This window comes from Manis javanica, chromosome 10, assembly GCF_040802235.1.
Source record: "Manis javanica isolate MJ-LG chromosome 10, MJ_LKY, whole genome shotgun sequence".
In the NCBI taxonomy this organism is placed as follows: domain Eukaryota; kingdom Metazoa; phylum Chordata; class Mammalia; order Pholidota; family Manidae; genus Manis; species Manis javanica.
This window is the reverse complement of record NC_133165.1, coordinates 54060481-54080426: the sequence shown is the minus strand read 5'-3', so window position 1 is coordinate 54080426 and position 19946 is coordinate 54060481. Positions and strand designations below refer to the sequence as shown.

Genomic DNA, 19946 nt, shown 5'->3' with positions numbered 1-19946 from the left:
GGTGGTATGTACTTGTCATTTCTAACATCTTCAGTGCAACACCTCCTCCTATGGTCCTACCTTACTCCCTCAGTTGGCTGACACATGAACCAGAAATATGATACTGTTGAGTAGACACCTAAGTCAAAGAGATTGCACTGCATGTGTAAACTGTGATTCACTGATGGGGCTGTCTGAAGGTTGAAGAGGATTCTTGGCTCAACAGAAAAAGATGCCACAATTGATTAGCAATGTCTGTCAAGAGAAAGGGAGGAGCAAGTGGTGACCTATTTGGTATGTCTAGGCATTACCTAAGGATTGTCAGCCGGATCTCAAAGCCCGGGGAATAATCCTCATAGTGGATGATCTTGGCAAAGATCACTGGGGTGATAAAATTGGCCAATGTGATCACAATAGAAGGCAGGTACAATATCAAGAGGTTCTCTCCAAAAACCATCTTGTCAATTTCCTTTGAAGAAAACAAAACTGGTCAGAAGATAGTAAGGGAAGCTGCATCACAAATGAATTGGCCTTAAAAGAACCATCTTAACTATACATTTGTTAGGTCTTTATGCTGTGTGCTTTAAATTTACACAGTGTTGTATGTCAATTATATTTCAATAAAATGGGAAGAAAAAAACCCTATACATGTTTAGCAAACAAGCAAAACAAAACATATATGCATTCAACAGGGCCCCTAAACATAAGCATCCCCCTCGATGTTCAAATACAGGAACCACGATCTAAACAATGAAGTATTTTACAAATCCATGTATTCTGTGTCGATGGGCAATTTAAACTGTTTTAAAGTATGTAGTACTAATTGACTTGGAATTCCCTCAGAGTAATAGATTATTTAATCACATATATGGCTGTGTGGGATAAAACTAAATTTCCTGGACTTCCTTTTAGCTAGGTACAGCCATTTGACTAAATTTTGGCCAAAGGGATGTAAGCTGAAGTTTTATGTACAATCTCTGGGTCATGCCTCTGGAGTAGAGAGGTGTGCCTTCCCTGTCTTCTTCACTTCTTCCCATTAGCTAGGATATGGATGTGGTGAGCTATCTTGTATCATTTCAAAGAATGCACATCCTAAGGATGGCAGAGCCACAAGGAAGGAAGGAACCTGGGCCTCTGATGATTAATTTCATGAAGCAGAGCCACTAGACCAACTTCGATTTTTAAAACCATTGTTATTTTAGGTAAATGGAGGCCCTTGCTAATAAGTAGTAGAGCTGGGGATTAAATCCAGGCAGTCAAGCCTAGATTTGAATATTGTGGATTCCAGGAGGAATTCCAAATGCTTTATTTTGGATGCTTTTTTATTTCTATTTAAAGTGAAAATTGGTCATCTTTCATTTTCTGTTCTCTGTCATATCAGCCAAACTTACATCCCCATATGTAAAACAGCAGTGATGATAGTATCTACCTCAGAGGTCTGCAACCACTTAGCATACGTAACGTCCAACTAGAATAAAAGCTAAGCTGACTTTCACAGAGTGCTTACTTTCTTCATGTGTTCCTGTGAGAATATAGTTGCTCTGTAGATTGCATAAAAGCATGCTGCTAGAACAGCCAGAACAATACAGTTCAAAAACAGTCTCAAAGAGTAAATCCGTATTGTTTCTTCTGAGGTCCTTTCTGCTATTTTCTGCCGTATTCTTTCTTCCTCCAAATCTGCCTGAAGGCCAAAGAAAACTCGTTTGTGAGGAGCAGGGGCGGAGGAAGGGATGGTAAGGGGTGGCACTTGATGAATACCCTCCCTATCCATCTTTAAGACTTTCCTGAAATATTCGCCTCCCCGCAGGTACCTTCCCAAACCAAGCCCAACTAGTTTTCATGTCCACTGAAGGCCCAAGTCTGGTAGAACCTCCTATTTAAGACTGCAGTTAGATTTTGCAGTAAGTGGGAAAATATAATGATAACCAATTCATGACATACATTATTTCTTTAAACAAATAATACATTTGATTTGATTCCTTCCACATTTCTTTATTAAACTTTTGATATAATTGTTTCCTCCTCCCTTTTTGTTTTGGTAGGTTTGATCAAGATGCTATTTATTATTCTCCTTATTTATTTGGAAATTGTACTTTTTGGTATTCTCCACTCTGCCTTACCATCATAGCATTCCCCCTCAGTCCTGTTTCTCCTGTGATGTATGACAGGTTCTTATCAGGTGGAAAAATAACAGTATAAGGCAGTAGAGGGAGGAGGGAGGACACCATCTCCTCCCACCCACTATTGTGTCCCTACCTTCCTTCCTAGCCACCGTTCACTAGGTTCATGCTTAGGCAAAAGATGATCAACCCCAGGAAGATGTTCTCTGCAAAAACTCTTAAAAACAACCTGGGAGAAGCCTGCTAAGCACTGGGGACAGCCTGGCCCCCATCTGGCTTCTCTGCAAGCTGCAACCCCACCTCTCAAAACATGCCCTTGCTGGCAGGGAACCCACCGGGAGAAAACCCAGCAGCACTCACTTGGAGCTCGTACCGCAGGCTGCTGTGCTTCAGGTCCGCCATGCTGCGGTTGGTGATGCAGAAGTCCCAGCCGGCAAAGATCTTGTTGCAGTAACTCTGAAAGTGCTCCTCACTCTGGATCAGGTTGATTTTGAACCCTTCCACTGACCTGACCCCAAAACACGATTATCCTTCTTATAAGAACAGCAAAATACAGGCCCTTGGATTGGCTTTGTCTAAAATTAACATGGCTGCACTTTTCACCTATTTTGACATGGTCAAGTTTTGAAACATTCTAAATGTATGTGGCAGCTAACCAGGCTTCTTATTGTTGAAAATCATTTCTTTTCATCCATCCAGTGGCTCCTTTAACAGAATAAAATCCAAACTCTTTAACACAGCCTAGAGGTTTTGTGTGATGCCATCTTTCCTTCTGTGTGGCCACTCTGCTCTAACTACACTGGCTTTTCTTCCTCTCCATAAACACATGAATCTCTGCTCCTGCCTCAGGGCCTTTGCGCTTGCAGTTCCTGCTACCCTTTCCTGGACAGTTCTTTCCCTGCCTCTTCCTATGGCTGCATCCTTCCCATCATTTAGGTTTCAGCTCAAATATCCCCTCCATGAATTCTTCACCACCCCATCTAAAGTTGTGACTCCTATTTCAAGTCAGTCTCTTTGCCTTCAACTCAATGAACCTAATCCGCAGTTATCTTACTTAAGTGTTTTATTGCTTATAGCCCCTGTCCCTGACTTAATTTTAAATTCCTTGAGAGCAGATATCCTAGCTGTCCTGCCACTTTATATCCAAAATGCCTGGACCATATTATGGCCTTATCCAATAAATGGATAAATGAAGGAACTGATGACTTAAATAATAAAACAAGCAAATATTGAGTGAGCACCTGTTTAGCAGATGCCATTCTTTTGATTGCTTCATTATTGCCATTTGTTCGAATGCTTCCATGGAAGAAATACACCTTGGCACTTCATGATATGAAAAATATCAAATGCCACATGCTCTGTAGATGCATCAGGGTATTTTTAGGATTTGCTAGTGAGTTGTGAAGACAATAAAAGTGGAAGGAATTAAAGTGATCAGTCATCCATACCTTCCTTATTTCTCTGAGCCACTCAATTTCCCTGTGCCCTAGTTAGTAGTCAGAGTTGGGTTTCTGCTATCTGCAAACCAAGAGAGACCTGGTTAGCATACACACCAGGTCAAAGATAAGGTTGGAGGGATGGCATTGGTGAACATGTGCAGTAATAACTGATGGAGAAGTCCAGGCTGCTACGCCAGTTTCCAAGTCCTGCCTCCATTTCCTCCAGGTCTCCTCAACCTCCAACACCCTCACACAAACATTTTCTCACAGAGTCCACCCCTAGGCTCTGCTCATCATTAGGGTAATAGCTCCTAGAGTCCATATACCTTCAACAAACTTTAGCCATCAAGGGTAATTCAAAAAGAACATAATGACAAGAAAAATTTTTACCTTTTCACTACCCAAAGAAGGCTCAGGGCCAGGTAAGCAATTGTGCTTAACAAATAAGCCAGGGGTAGATCATAGGTGAAGTTCTGAAATTTCACCCCATCAATGGTGTAATGTCCGTAAAAGAGGCAGGTCTCCTCCAGGAAACCCTGAAACAAAGCCAAGAGCATGATGTCAGACTGGTGAGTTCACTGCAGGGAACCATGAGGCCACTTTCTGCCTCAAGAAACTTACATTCCAGTGTCATTGTTCATCCCTGAATCCCCAGAGACTGGAATAATTCCAGAGGTATAAGAGGTGCTCAGTGTTTGGAGTATAAAGCAGGGATAAAACCTGAACATTAAAAATACACAGGTGGTGAGAGAGGAGCCAAGGTGGCGGCATGAGTAGGGCAGCGGAAATCTCCTCCCAAAACCATATATATTTTTGAAAATACAACAAATACAACTATTCCTAAAAGAGAGACCAGAGGATACAGTACAACAGCCAGGCTGCATCTACACCTGCGAGAACCCAGTGCCTCACGAAGGGGGTAAGATACAAGCTGCGGCCTGGCAGGACCCGAGCACAACCCCCACCCCAACCCCCCGATGGGAGGAGAGGAGTTGGAGCAGCGAGGGAGTGGGAGCCCAGGATTGCTAAATACCCAGCCCTAGTAATCCACACCGGGAGCGCAGACACACAGTGCATGGTGTGCTGGATGTTAGGGAAATGGAACAGTAAAACCTGCAAGCAGGTCCCTGCATCTCGCTCCCCTGGGACAAAAGACAAGTGAGTGCTTTTTGAAGGTCTTAAAGGGACAGGGGCGTCACAGCTGGATGGAACTGTCCCAGCACACACAGCCCAGCAGCTGGGAATCCCAGGGAACTCCAGGCACCCAAACCCTCTGGGAGGCAGCTCAGCTCTGAAACCCCTCACGACGATAAAGAGCCTGCCATTCATTTCCCCTCCAGTGTGGCCCTGCTACAGTGGTCGAGCAGCCTGAGAGCAGCCATGCCCACAGCAGCTGCCCAGAGTCTCCTCCCGGCGGGCAACCACCCGGGACAGACCTGGGGATACCGCTGGCATGCAGCTGCCCAGCACAGGCAGAGGAAGCCAGACCAGGGTGTAAAGGGGTGCCATTCTCACAGGAGAGCACACCCTGTGCACCTGCCCCTCCCAGCAGGGCTCTGGGTTGCCCCGCTGGCAGCGGCTCAGGGGATTAACCTGGATACTGCTCCCGGTGTGAGGGTGACTGACACAGGCAGCAGAAAGGGCAGGGCAACCAGCAAGCAGGAAGGGATTTTGTTCTCCCAGCTGACACATGTGCCACCTGCCTACGACTACCTCTATCACCATGAAAAGGTAGAAGAATTTGGTCCAGTCCAGAATTACCCAGACAACCCCTGAGAGAGGACCTGGGGAGATAGATATAACCAATCTTCCTGAAAAGGAATTCAAAATAAAGGTGATAACCATGCTGATGGACCTGCAGAGAAATATGCAAGAACTAAAGGATCAAGTTAGAAGGGAGAATACATAAATAAAACAATCTCTGGAAGGACTTAAGAGCAGACTGGATGAAGTGCAAGAGACCATTAATGGAATAGAAATCAGAGAAAAGGAATAGAGAGAAGTTGAGGCAGAGAGAGATAAAAGGATCTCTAGGAATGAAAGAATGTTAAAGAGAACTGTGTGACCAATCCAAAGGGAACAACATTTGCATTATAGGGTTACCAGAAGAAGAAGAAGAGAGAGAGAAAGCGATAGTGTCTTTGAAGAAATAATTGCTGAAAACTTCCCCAGACTGGGGGAGGAAATAGTCTCTCAGACCATGGAAGCCCACAGATCTCCCAACACAAGGGACCCAAGGAGAACAACACCAAGACATATAATAATTAAAATGGGAAAGATCAAAGACAAAGACAGAGTATTAAAGGCAGCCAGAGAGAGAAAAAAGGTCACCTACAAAGGAAAACCCATGAGGCTCTCATCAGACTTCTCAGCAGAAACCTTACAGGCCAGAAGAGAATGGCATGATATATTTAATGCAATGAAACAGAAGGGCCTTGAACCAAGAATACTTTATTCAGCATGATTATCATTTAAGTATGAAGGAGGGATTAAACAATTCCCAGACAAGGAAAAGCTGAGGGAATTTGCCTCCCACAAACCACCTCTACAGGGTATTTTAAAGGGACTGCTCTAGATGGGAGCACTCCTAAGGCTAAATAGATGTGACCAAAGAAAACAAAATCACAGCAAAGAAAGCAGATCAACCAAATACTAGCTAAAGGCAAAAAAATAAAATCAACTATTCACAAAAGCAATCAAAGGAAACACAAAAGAGTATAGATAAAATATCTAACATATAAAGAATGGAGGAGGAGAAGGAATAAGAAGGGAGAGAAATAAAGAATCATCAGACTGTGTTTATAATAGCTCAATAAGCGAGTTAGGTTAGATGGTTAGATAGTAAAGAAGCTACCCTTGAAGCTTTGGTAACCACGAATCTAAAGCCTGCAATGGCAATAAGTACGTATCTTCAATGATCACCCTAAATGTACATGGACTGAATGCACCAATCAAAAGACACAGAGTAATAGAATGGATAAAAGAGCAAGACCCATCAATATGCTGCTTACAAGAGACTCACCTCATAACCAAAGACACACACAGATTAAAAGTCAAGGAATGGAAAAAGATATTTCATGCAAACAATAGGGAGAAAAAAGCAGGTGTTGCAATACTTGTATCAGACAAAATAGACTTCAAAACAAAGAAAGTAACAAGAGATAAAGAAGGACATTACATAATGATAAAGGGGTCAGTCCAACAAGAGGCGCTAACCATTATAAATATATGTGCACCCAATAAAGGAGCACTGCCACATGTGAAAGAAATACTAACAGAATTAAAGGAGGAAATAGACTGCAATGCATTCATTCTAGAAGACTTCAACACACCACTCACTTCAAAGGACAGATCCAGCAGACAGAAAATAAGTAAGGACACAGAGGCACTGAACAACACTCTAGAACAGATGGACCTAGTAGACATCTACAGAACTCTACACCCCAAAGCAGCAGTATACACATTCTTCTCAAGTGCACATGGAACATTTTCCAGAATAGACTACCTACTAGGCCCCAAAAAGAGCCTCAGTAAATTCCAAAAGATTGAAATTCTACCAACCAATTTCTCAGACCACAAAGGTATAAAAGTAGAAATAAATTGTACAAAGAAAACAAAAAGATTCACAAACACATGGAGGCTTAACAACATGCTTCTAAATAATTAGTGGATCATTGACCAAATTAAAACAGAGATCAAGCAATTTATGGAGACAAATGACAACAACAGCACAAAGTCCCAACTTCTGTGGGATGCAGCAAAGGCAGTTCTAAGAGGAAAGTATATAGCAATCCAGGTCTATTTAAAGAAGGAAGAACAATCCCAAATGAATAGTCTAAAGTCACAATTATTGAGATTGGAAAAGAAGAACAAATGAGGTCCAAAGTCAGCAGATGGAGGGACATAATAAAGATCAGAGAAGAAATAAATAAAATTGAGAACAATAAAACAATAGAAAAAATAATCAATGTAATCAAGAGCTGTTCCTTTGAGAAAATAAACAAAATAGATAAACCCCTAGCCAGACTTATTAAGAGAAAAAGATAATCTACACACATCAACAGAATCAGAAATGAGAAAGGAAAATCACAATGGACCCCACAGAAATAGAAAGAATTATTAGAGAATACTATGAGAATCTATATGCTAACAAGCTGGCAAATCTAGAAGAAATGGACAACTTCCTAGAAAAATACAACTTTCCAAGGCTGACGAAGGAAGAAACAGAAAATCTACACAGACCAATTACCAGCAAAGAAATTGAATCCTTAATCAAAAAACTACCCAAGAACAAAACTCTGGGGCCAGATGGATTTGCTGCTGAATTTTATCAGACATATAGAGAAGACATAATATCCAGTCCCCTTAAAGTTTTCCAAAAAATAGAAGAGGAGGGAATACTTCCAAACTCACTCTGTGAAGCCAGCATCACTCTAATACCAAAACCAGGCAAAGACACCACAAAAAAAGAAAATTACAGACCAATATCCCTGATGAACATAGATGCAAAAATACTCAACAAAATATTAGCAAACCGAATTCAAAAATACATCAAGAGTGTCATACACCATGATCAAATGGGATTCATCTCAGGGATGCAAGGATGGTACAATATTAGAAAATCCATCAACATCACCACATCAAGAAAAAGAAGGACAAAAAACACATGATCATCTCCATAGATGCTGAAAAAGCATTTGACAAAATTCAACATCCATTCATGATAAAAACTCTCAACAAAATGGGTATAGAGGGCAAGTACCTCAACATAATAAAAGCCATATATGACAAGCCCACAGCCAACATCATACTTAACAGTGACAAGCTGAAACCTTCTCCTCTAAGATCAAGAACAAGACAGGGATGCCCACTCTCCCCACTGTTATTCAACATAGTACTAGAGGTCCTGGCCATGGCAATCAGACAAAACAAAGAAATACAAGGCATCCAGATAGGTAAAGAAGTCAAGCTGTCATTATTTGAAGATGACATGATATTGTACATAAAAAACCCTAAAGACTCCACTCCAAAACTACAAAAACAAATATCTGAATTCAGCAAAGTTGCAGGATACAAAATTAATACACAGAAATCTGTTGCTTTCCTATACACTAACAATGAACTAGCAGAAAGAGAAATCAGGAAAACAATTCCACTGACAATTGCATCAAAAAGAATAAAATACCTAGGAATAAACCGAACCAAGGAGGTGAAAGAGCTATACCCTGAAAACTGCAAGACACTCTTAAGAGAAATTAAAGAGGACACTAACAAATGGAAACTCATCCCATGCTGTTGGCTAGGAAGAATTAATATTGTCAAAATGGCCATCCTGCCTAAAGCAATCTACAGATTCAATGTAATCCCTATCAAAATACCAACAGCATTCTTTAATGAACTGGAACAAATAGTTTTAAAATACATATGGAACCACAAAAGACCCTGAATAGCCAAAGCAATCCTGAGAAGGAAGAATAAAGCAGGGGGGATCTTGCTTCCCAACTTCAAGTTATACTATAAAGTCACAGTAATGAAGATTTGGTACTGGCATAAGAACAGACCCACAGACAAGTGGAACAGAATAGAGAGTCCAGATATTAACCCAAACATATATGGTCAATTAATATATGATAAAGGAGCCATGGACATACAATGGGGAAATGACAACCTCTTCAACAGCTGGTGTTGGCAAAACTGGACAGCTACATGTAAGAGAATGAAACTGGATCATTATCTAACCCCATACACAAAAGTAAATTCAAAATGGATCAAAGACCTGAATGTAAGTCATGAAACCATAAAATTCTTAGAAAAATACATAGGCAAAAATCTCTTGGACATAAACATGAACAACTTCTTCATGAACATATCTCCCCGGGCATGGAAACAAAAGCAAAAATGAACAAGTGGGACTATATCAAGCTGAAAAGCTTCTGTGCAGCAAAGGACACCATCAATAGAACAAAAAGGCATCCTACAGTATGGGAGAATATATTCATAAGTGACAGATCCAATAAAGGGTTGACATCCAAGATATATAAAGAGCTCACCCACCTCAACAAACAAAAAGCAATAATCCAATTAAAAAATGGGCAGAGGAGCTGAACAGACAGTTCTCCAAAGAAGAAATTCAGATGGCCAACAGACACATGAAAAGATGCTCCACATCGCTAATTAGGAAATGCAAATTAAAACCACAATGAGATATCACCTCACACCAGTAAGGATCGCCACCATCCAAAAGACAAACAACAACAAATGTTGGTGAGGTTGTGGAGAAAGGGGAAGCCTCCTACACTGCTGGTGGGAATGTAAATTAGTTCAACCATTGTGGAAAGCAGTATGGAGGTTCCTCAAAAAACTCAACATAGAAATACCATTTGACCCAGGAATTTTACTCCTAGGAATTTACCCTAAGAATGCAGGAGCCCAGTTTGAAAAAGGCATGTGCACCCCTATGTTTATCGCAGTACTATTTACAGTAGCCAAAAAATGGAAGCAACCTAGGTGTCCGTCAGTAAATGAATGGATAAAGAAGATGTGGTACATATACACAATGGAATATTATTCAGCTATAAGAAGAAAATAAATCCTACCGTTTGCAACAACATGGATGGAGCTGGAGGGTATATTATGCTCAGTGAAATAAGCCAGGTGGAAAAAGACAAGTATCAAATGATTTCACTGATCTGTGGCATATAAGAACAAAGAAAAAAACTGAAGGAACGAAACAGCAGCAGAATCACAGAACCCAAGAATGGACTATCAGTTACCAAGGGGAAAGGGACTGGGGAGGATGAGTGGGAAGGGAGGGATAAGGAGGGAGAAAAAAAAGGAAGGGGCACTGTGATTACCATGTATAATGTGGGGTGGGTGCACAGGGAGGGCTGTAAAACAGAGAGAAGTAGTGATTCTACAGCATCTTACTACGCTGATGGACAGTGACTGTAATGGGGTATGTGGGGGGGACTTGGTGATGGGGGGAGTCTAGTAAACATAATGTTCATCATGTAATTGTAGATTAATGATACCAAAAAAAACCTACACAGGTGGTTCTCCTGAAACCTGTATTATGTGTCAAATATTATTAATAAAATAAATATACACAGGTATGTGATCCAAAAAATGGAATAAAACAATTCCATGTGTAATACATCAAAAAGTAACATACTTAGGAATAGATTTAACAAATGAAATAAAAATCTCGTATTCTTAAAGCTATAAAACATTGTTAAAATTTTTAAAGATTTAAGTGAATGGAAAAACACCTTATGTTTGCGGATCAGGAGATACATGGCCGTACTCCCCAAACTGATCTACAGACTCAACACATCCCTATCAGAATCCCAGCTGGTTTTGTAGAAACTGATAAGCTAATCTTACAGTTCATATAGAACTACAAGGGACGCAGAAGAGCCAAAATCATCTTGAAAAAGAAGAACAAAGTTGGAGGACTCACACATCCCAATTTCAGAGCTTACTACAAACCAATAGTAGTCAAGACTGGTACTAGCATAAGAACAGACATATCAATGGAATAAAAGTGCATCAAGAAATGAACCCATACCTGTCTGAACCAATTGATTTTTGATGAGGAAAGAATAATCTTCAAAAAATTGTGCTGAGACATGTTTCACATGCAAAAAAAAGTGAAGTTGAACCCTTACTTACACTGTATATAAAAATTAATGTAAAATGGATCATAGATCTAAATGTAAGAGCCAAGACTATAAAACTTTAAAGAGAGGGCTAAATCTTCATGATCTTGGATTTAGCAATGGATTCTTAAATATGACACCAAAAGTACAAGCAATACAAGAAAAAATATTGAACTTCATCAAAATTAAAAACTTTTGTGCTTTCAAGGACACTATCTAGAAAGTGAAAAGACAAGCCAGACAGAGAATGGGGAAAGAAACTAGTAAATCAAATATCTGATAAGGTGCTTGTATCAAGAATATATAAAGAATTCTTATATCTCAACAATAAAAGGAAATAATCCAATGAAAAATGGAAAGAGAATCTAAATAGACATTTAACCAAAGATGTACAAATGGCCAATAAGTACATAAAAAGATATGCAACATTATTAGTCATTAGAGAAATACAAATCAAAACCACAAAGAAATTCCACTGCACACAAACTAGGGTGGCTATAAAAAAGTCACATAATAGCAAGTGCTGACAAGAATGTGGATACATCAGGACTCTCATACACTGCTGGTAAGAAATTAAAAATGGTGCAGCCACTTTGGAAAAGTCTTAGCATGTCCTCAAAACATACTGTTACCATTTGACCCACTGATTCCACTTCTAGGTCTACACCCCCAAAGAATTACAAAGATATGTCCACACAAAAACTCATGCACCAATGTTCACAGCAGTATTATTTATAATGGCCAAAATGTGGAAACAACTCAAATGTCCATCATGAATGGATTAACAAAATGTAGTATTTCCAAACAATGGAATTGTATTTGGCCATAACAAGAAATGAAAGACTGATAGACGCTACAACATGGATGAACCTTAAAATCATTCTAAGTGAAAAAAGCCAGAGACAAAAGACCATGTATTATATGACTCTGTTGTATGAAATGTCAGGAATAAGCATTTTATAGAGACAGCAAGTAGACTGATGGTTGCTTAGCACTGGTGAGAGGGGGAATGGCAGATGATAGCTAAAGGGTTTTCTTTTTGAGGTGATAAAAATGTTCTAAAATAGTGATGATGGTTGCACAACTCTTAATACACTAAAAACCATAGAATTGTATGCTTTAAATGGGTGAATTGTATGTGAATTATATCTCAATAAAACTGTTACCAAAACAAAAATCCCAATGTGCACTTCGTGAAAATATAGAATAGGCAAGTCCAGGACTTCTTACAGGAAAACACCTCAAGCTCCTTGGATAGCAGGAAATTCTGGGCAAGTGAGGAAAAGGACATGCACAGAAAGCACAAATAGTATCAGTAGTGCATAGATGTTCACTGCAGCAGTTTATAAAGGGGGAAAGTGGAAGCAATATGAATGCCCATCAATAAGGGACTGGCTAGATCAGGAAAAGTCCATATTATAAAATATTAATAAGCAAGACCATGTAAATACTTGAGGAAAGTCAAGAAGGCTATGAATCAGTGTTAAATGTTCAGTGGGCTCTGGGAGAGGTACTTTTACTTTTTTACCCTATAAATGCTATATATTTCTTGATATTATGTATTTTTATATGGAGCATTTAAGTATATTTTTTAATAGAAAAAAATGTAAAACAGAGGACTCCATCTTCTCTTTAACTCTCCTAAAGGCTGGCACACAGGCCATAAAAACTTGCCCAACTACACAAAACCTGTTTCTGTTGCCCTGAGTTGGTATTAGAGCTGTCATCAATCTCTCCCTTAAGGTAACATAACATTACAGGGCCAAAGGTCTATTGCATCTGGATAATAATATCCCTGATAAGATCATGAGCTTGGGTTGGTCAGTTGTTTACAGCAAAGACAAACCAATGTTTAATTTCTCTGGCCATTTCCCTCTTGGGCATACTTAAATTTAAATTTATATGTGACATGATAAAGGTGTTAGATAAAGCTACTATATTGTAATCATATTGCAATATGTAAATGTATCAGGCCAACAGGTCTTATACCTCAAATGTATACAATGTATATGCCAATTGTAACTCCATTTTAAAAAAGAACCACAAGCATAAAGATGCAATAATGCTACTTGGTTGCTATGTTGAGAACAGTGTTTCTCAGTGAATGGATGTGATAGGCACCCTGTAATGCGTCAGTGAAGATTTTAAAAACACATATAGAAAGATGTTTGTTAAAGGGCTACTTGCTCAGTATGTCACAGTAGTTTCATTTTTGTCAACACATGGGATGTCGATTAAGTAATGTATGTAGAAAAGATTTTAAAATTAAATGTGAGAAAGAAGTTTGTAGAACTTCTTGCAAGACACACTGTGAACCCTGGTATTTCCAAAAATGAATGTGACAGTCATTTTGCAATACATATAGAATTGTTTAAAAACATTTGTGAGAAATATGGTAAAGTGGTATTTGCTTGCTACATTGAAAACATGTTCAGGAGTGGATGTTCTGCTCGTTCTATAATACTAAGACAGAAATGTTTAAGAACACAAGAAATATGTGCTTGTATGTCTTCTACTTGCTTGCATTAATGAAAACAGTGGTGTTACATGGAATGTATGTGATGGCCATTCTGTAAAACATGTAGCATAGTATTAAAACACACATTAACAAGCATTGGCAAGGATGTGGAGAAAATGGGACCCTCCTACACTGTTGGTGGGAATGAAAATTGGTGCAGCCACCTTGGAAAACAGTATGGAGGTATCTCAAAAAAACTAAAAACAGAAATACAGTATGACCCAGTAATTCCACTTTTGGGAATTTACCCAAAGAAAACAAAATCATGATTCAAAAGATATATGCACTATGTTACTGCAGCATTATTTACAGTAGCCAAGATTTGCAAGCAGCCTGTGCCCATTGATATAGATGAATGGATAAAGAAGATGTGATACATCATATATGTAATGGAATATTACTCAGTCATAAAAAATAATGAAATTTTGCCATTGGCAACAACATGGATGGACCTAGAGGGTATTATGCTCAGTGAAATAAGCCAAGCAAAGAAAGACACATACCATATGATTTCACTTACATGTAGAATCTAAAAAACAACACAAATGAACAAAACAGAAATAAGACTCATGGACACAGAAAAGAGACAGGTGGTTGTCATGGGGGAGTGGGGTGGGAGGGTGAAATAGGTGAAGGGGATAAAGAGGTACAAAATTACAATTATAAAACCAGCTAGTCATGCACATGAAAGTACAGCATAGGGAATATAGTCAGTATGTTAGTATCTTTGTATAGTGACAGATGGTAACTACACTGACAGTGGTGAGCATTTTGTAATGTCAGTAATTGTCAAATCACTGTATTGTATGCCTGAAACCCATATAATATTGTATATCAATTACACTTTGATAAAAATAAATATTTAAAACAAATATATTTAAGTTAATAAAATTAAAATTCAGTTTCTTGGTCACACTAGTCACATTTCAAGTGCTCAAGAGTGTCTATAAATTTTACAGCACAGATACAGAACGTTCTCATCATTACAGAAAATTCTTCTGGACAGGGCTATTTGTTATCATGCACAGTTTATTGAACATTTATTATCAAGTGCTTCTAAGTGTCCTGTAAAATATTTCCTATAAGGGAGAAGGTTATGGTGTCTGAGATCTACAGAGAAGCTTCTCTTGTGGTATTTAATCTAAAGAAATGGGGCGGCAGTTCTGGGATTTGATCCCACTTTGCTTTCACTAGCAGTCTGACCTTGGGTGAGTCCCTGAATTTCTTTTCTACTTGCAGTTTGCATAGCTTCAGTTTTCTCATTTGCATAGCGGACATTTACACCCACCTGACAATTCCTCTCAGTTGTTTTGAGAAAGACATAAGATCAGAGATGTAAATATCACTTTTTCAAAATCAAATGCACTGGACAAACTCAAGAAGTTCAATGACATGGCATTGTAAGACCATAACTTTCAGGAAGATACTTTTATATGTATTTTTTTATTGAGGTAAAATTGGTATATAACATATACATTTTCAGGTACGTAAGAGTATATTTCAACATCTATGTGTACTATAATGCCATCACCACTAAAAGTCTAGGTACCATCCATCACCATATATTTGTATTTTTTTAAACATCTAAAGGAGTGGTTCTGAAGGAGGGGCAGTTCTGTCCCCAGGCAACATTGGGCAATGCCTGGAGTCATTTTTGGTTGTCACACTGCAAGGCTACTGCTGGCATCTGACGGGGAGAGGCCAGAGATGTTGCTGAGCACCCTGCATTGCACAGGGCGCCCTCCTCCACCATACACACCAAAGAATTAGGCAGCCCCAAAACGTCAATAGAGCCAAGGTTGAAACACCTTGGTCTTGAGGGCAGAGATGTCCATTTTGCATAGCTGCAACCTTGCTGAAAAAAGTGGGATAAAGAAATGAAAGCACACACAAAAGAGTCATTTTTTTTTAGGACAACATAAAAAAAAAACCTTTTGGAAGTACCATAAGAAGGGTGACATTAATTCCACTTTAGAGCAGGGGTGTTCACCTGGTGTTAATAGATTATTAAGGAATTTCAGGAAATGTGAATGTATCTGCACAAGTGTGGTATATGTGCACACACATGTATGGGCACATGTGAGCACCTGGTACATCATACATGTCTGTGTGCATAATTTCTAGGGAGAAGAGCCATGGCTCTCATCCTGGTGGCCTAGGACCCCAAGATGTAAGGTTTTTAAATGTCAGAGAAATTAAATAAATTCTATCCGAGTTTATTTTCACTGAAACTTCTTTCTGTGAGGGAATCTGGAATTTTGTTGCAGGTCAGTTAAGAAGGTAGCAGAGACTAGGAAAAGGCCAGTGGCTCAAAGTGACAAAGCGTATTTCTTGTATGTTCTAGCAGGGGGCAGGTGAACATAATCCTTGCTGATGAGGTCGCTGCAAATCCTTTCTTTTACTGGTACTTGTGTGAATGCTTGTGTTTGGCTCTTGCTGCAGTCATTCAGGAAGTCAATCTTTAACTTATTTGCAGTATTTGAAAGTCCAGATACAGAATTATGTTAGATACCTACCGTCCCAGACAGCAAGTCTATTATATAGCTGTAAAAGTAAATGAGTCCAGAACTACTTATTGGATATACTGTGCATTGTATATCTGTAAGAAACAAAAAGAACATCATTAGTGGAAAAAGTGTTACAGTCTCTCTAACTTGCCTATCATAATTTGTGTATAGTAATGCATGTAAATGGACATACATTCAAATGTATCCTCTATAATTATGTGCGGATGTGTTTGTGAATTTGTGATTGTTTGCAGTCCAAACCCCCAGGCACCAAGTATAGTCACATTTTCCCCTTTCACTATTATCCCTAGACATCTGGGAATATGTGTTTTAAATACACTTTGTGTGTGTGGGTCTACTTACAGTAAATGTTTGCTGCTCACACTGGTAGTTTGTGTTTTGGGGTTCACGTGGGCTCATGTTTTGGAATATGTGATTGATGTAATTATTACTCTATTTTAAGCACATCCAATTTTAAAAGATCTCTGTGTATAAATAAACATTCACTTTCACTTGGAAAATACAAATATTTATATATGCATAATTAACCAAGAAATTGAGTACCAATTTTAGTGACACTACCTTATCTGTGAAGACCTCATTCATCTCCTCTGTATCAGTCAGCTATTGCTGTGTACAAATCACCTCAAAGTCTCTAATTTAACATACCAAACATTTTCTCATTCATGGATCTACAGTTTGAGGTCGTTCAGCTGATTTGGGCTGAGCCAGGATGAACTCTAGGCTTCCAGTTGGCTCAGGTCTGCTCTGTACGACTTCATTCTGGGGCCCAGGCTGAAAAGGCAGTGACTACCTGGGTGACACTCTTCTCATAAGGCAAGCTAACCACACCAAACCACTTCAAGCTAATACTCTACTAGGCAAAACAAGTCACATGGCCAAGTGCAGTACCAATGGAGCAGAAAGTTTTGTATTCTCTGCCAATAGTGGTAGGCCCTGCAAAGTCACAATTATAAGGGAGAAACAAATTCAGGGAAATAATCCAATCAACCACCCTTCTCTGGGCCTAAGTTTTTCCTTTATTAAAATAAGGGAGTTGAACCAGTTCCTCCAAGGCTACCTCCAGGTCTACCACTTCAGAAGTCTAACATGCATATGTTCATTTATTCATTCAACAAACATTTCTTAATCACTATGCACCAGGTAGATGTTAGAGATAAAGTGATCAGTAAGGAGGAGGTCCTGCCCTTGAAAAGCTCACCTCAAGTGGTAGAGAAAGACAAGTAGCAGTTAGGTTTATATAAGGCCCTCAAAGGGTTGTATGAACATGGTATTATATGCAGAGAAGGAGAGAGTCACTCTGTTTGGAGGAGTCAGGAAGATGGAATGATGCCTACCACTTTGCTCCTCACTCACTGTCCTCTAAGCCTAGAGCTCAGCAAACTATGGCCTGTGGGCCAGATCTGTCCAACCAACTGTTTTTGTCAATACAGTGTTACCAGAACACAGCCAAGCCTTTCATGACCTTTGTCGGTGGCTGCTTTTGTACCATGCAATGGCAGCGTTGAATAGCTGCAACAGAGACTATACAGCCTGCAAAGCCTAAATTATTTACTATCTGGATCTTTACAGGAAGTTTGCCATCCTGCTGTGCCAGGCTTTTCGTGTCTTTAGTATGCTGTTTTTTCCCACTTCTGGACCTTTGCAGATGCTGTTCCTCTGTGTGAAGACACTTTTCTGAGCTCTTCAATTGCTGCCTTCTCCTTACCTGCCGGCGCTAGCTTAAATGTCTGTACCTTCACAGGGGGCTTTGGGGACCCCTCCAGTGTCCTGCTGTGTGACCCCATAGGACCTTATCCTTTCCTGCATGGCTAAATTCAGATCTTATGTACTTCTTCCTGTGGTCGCTCCCCTAATGCCCATCCTCTGCTGGTTTCATTAATGCTGTGGATGCAGGTACAGTGTTCCCTGCCGTAACCCCAAAGCCTGGCTCAGGGCCCAGCACACAGTAGGTGCTCAATAAACACTTGTTGAAGGAATGAAGAGGGGAAGGAAGGTGAGACAAAGGAGAGACTTTTGATCCTTTCCTTAAGGGACAGAGCTCCCTAGGTAAGTTAAAAAAGAAAACATGTACACACAGTGGGAGGATATTGTCAGGAGAAAATAGTGATGACAAAAAAAGAGACGCACAGTGACCATGCTTAGAGTCCAACTCCATTTTATCTTCCAAGGCTACCTCCAGGTTTACCATTTCAGAACTCTACCATGCATATGTTCATTGATTCATTCAACAAACATTTCTTAATGTTTGAATTAAGTGTAATCTACACTCAATCTTGAATTACTATTTGAGAATGGTATGAGGGAGAACTCAACATTTATCTTACCTCATAGGATATCTAATTGACTCAGCACCATTTATTAAAACACCTGTTCTTTCTCCCATGAACTGCAGTAGTGCTTTTGTAATTGACCGTAAGTGTATGAATGTGTTTCTGATTTCTCTATTCTGTTCTGTTGGTCAACTTATCTGTCTGTGCACCAATACAAGAAATCTCCCCTAGACCAAGGTCCTGCTTACAGCTGAGGGAGAAGGGAACAGGCAGTTGAGTCTAGTGGTTAAGTGCCCAGGCTCCAGATTCATAAGAGAGAGAATGGCATTCAGTTCTTCTAGAAAGAGAGAATATTAAAAAATAATAATAACAGCTGTCATTTATTGAGTGCTTTCCATGTGCTGAGCACTGTGTAAAGTTGTTTACACATATTACCTTACTTGAATACTCATTTTAAAATTGAGTATTGCTTAAATAATTTATGCTATTTATGTTCCATATTAATAATAGGATCTTATTCTTTTCAATTATTTATAATTTACAAATAAGAATTATTAATGACTTAAGAATTAAATAGTGAGGTGTTACCTGAATAATGAAGTAACTGTCTCAGTTTCAGTTACCACCTCCCCTCTGTGGAGAAGGAAAATGAGGCTGTAATCAACTAGCAGAGCTAGGCCTTCAAACTGAACCCAGGTTTCACAAAGAAGCAGGTAATATTTATCCATAAGGTGGACACAGAAAATGAGAATGTAACATCTAGCACACAGTAGGCACTTAACATGAGTGCTCTGAATGAAGTCAGGTTTTCCATGTTACTTTATTTCTAAGTGTAATAGAATTTTTAAAGAGACAGATATAATCAGGAGGAATCTTTAGGGCCCCCGAAGTGATTCTAGAGGGTGCTTTTTCTGGGGAAGGAGTAATGTGGCAAAAGCATGAGGTCAGGACTTGGAGAGGCCTGGATCCAACTCAGATCATCTACTTTCAGCTCCTAGCACAGAGCCTGGTACCTAGAGGGTACTCAATAAATGTCTATGGAATGGCAGAACTCTCCCTGTTTCAATAAACCAGAGGCCCAGAAGGTTTCACTTACATTGAGAATTCAGTAAGAAAACATGGTCCAGTACTTGTCACAGACTCTGGCACATGACTTAATAAATGGAGGCCTGAGCATCACCATTATTGGAGATAAAAGCCTTGAAATAAAGTCACAGGAGTAGCTTGTATTATGTTTACTAAATATTCCTCTGTCCTACCCTGCCATGCTCCTCCCAAATGCTTTGCTGACTCAGAAGTGGCAGAGTGACTTGCTTTGGCTAGTGAGATCTGGTCATCTCCAGGCAGAAGCTTTAGGAACCAGCACATTTGCCATGGCTCTTTTTTCTTTGGACATAATGAATCTCAGTGCTCCAGATAAAGAGTGCTCCA

The 19946-nt window shown here is 39.5% G+C and overlaps 1 protein-coding gene and 1 long non-coding RNA gene across 7 annotated transcripts in view; one reads left to right on the top strand and one right to left on the bottom strand.

Annotated features, from left to right (window-relative positions):
* The window catches only part of LOC140844089 (uncharacterized), a 79779-nt gene that overhangs the window by 22592 nt on the left and 37241 nt on the right, over positions 1-19946 (top strand). The window lies entirely within an intron of this gene.
* Positions 1-19946, bottom strand: part of TMC7 (transmembrane channel like 7) — a 63002-nt gene that overhangs the window by 19495 nt on the left and 23561 nt on the right. For 4 of the 5 annotated variants that reach the window (XM_073215508.1, XM_073215507.1, XM_073215506.1 and 1 more), the window contains 5 exons: positions 16231-16313; positions 3929-4074; positions 2460-2607; positions 1487-1660; positions 291-448 (listed from right to left, as the gene is read on the bottom strand). In XM_073215508.1, the coding sequence (XP_073071609.1) occupies positions 291-448; positions 1487-1660; positions 2460-2607; positions 3929-4074; positions 16231-16313 (709 nt within the window). The remainder of the gene's footprint in view (positions 1-290; positions 449-1486; positions 1661-2459; positions 2608-3928; positions 4075-16230; positions 16314-19946) is intronic. The other variant, XM_073215509.1, reaches the window with a different exon arrangement.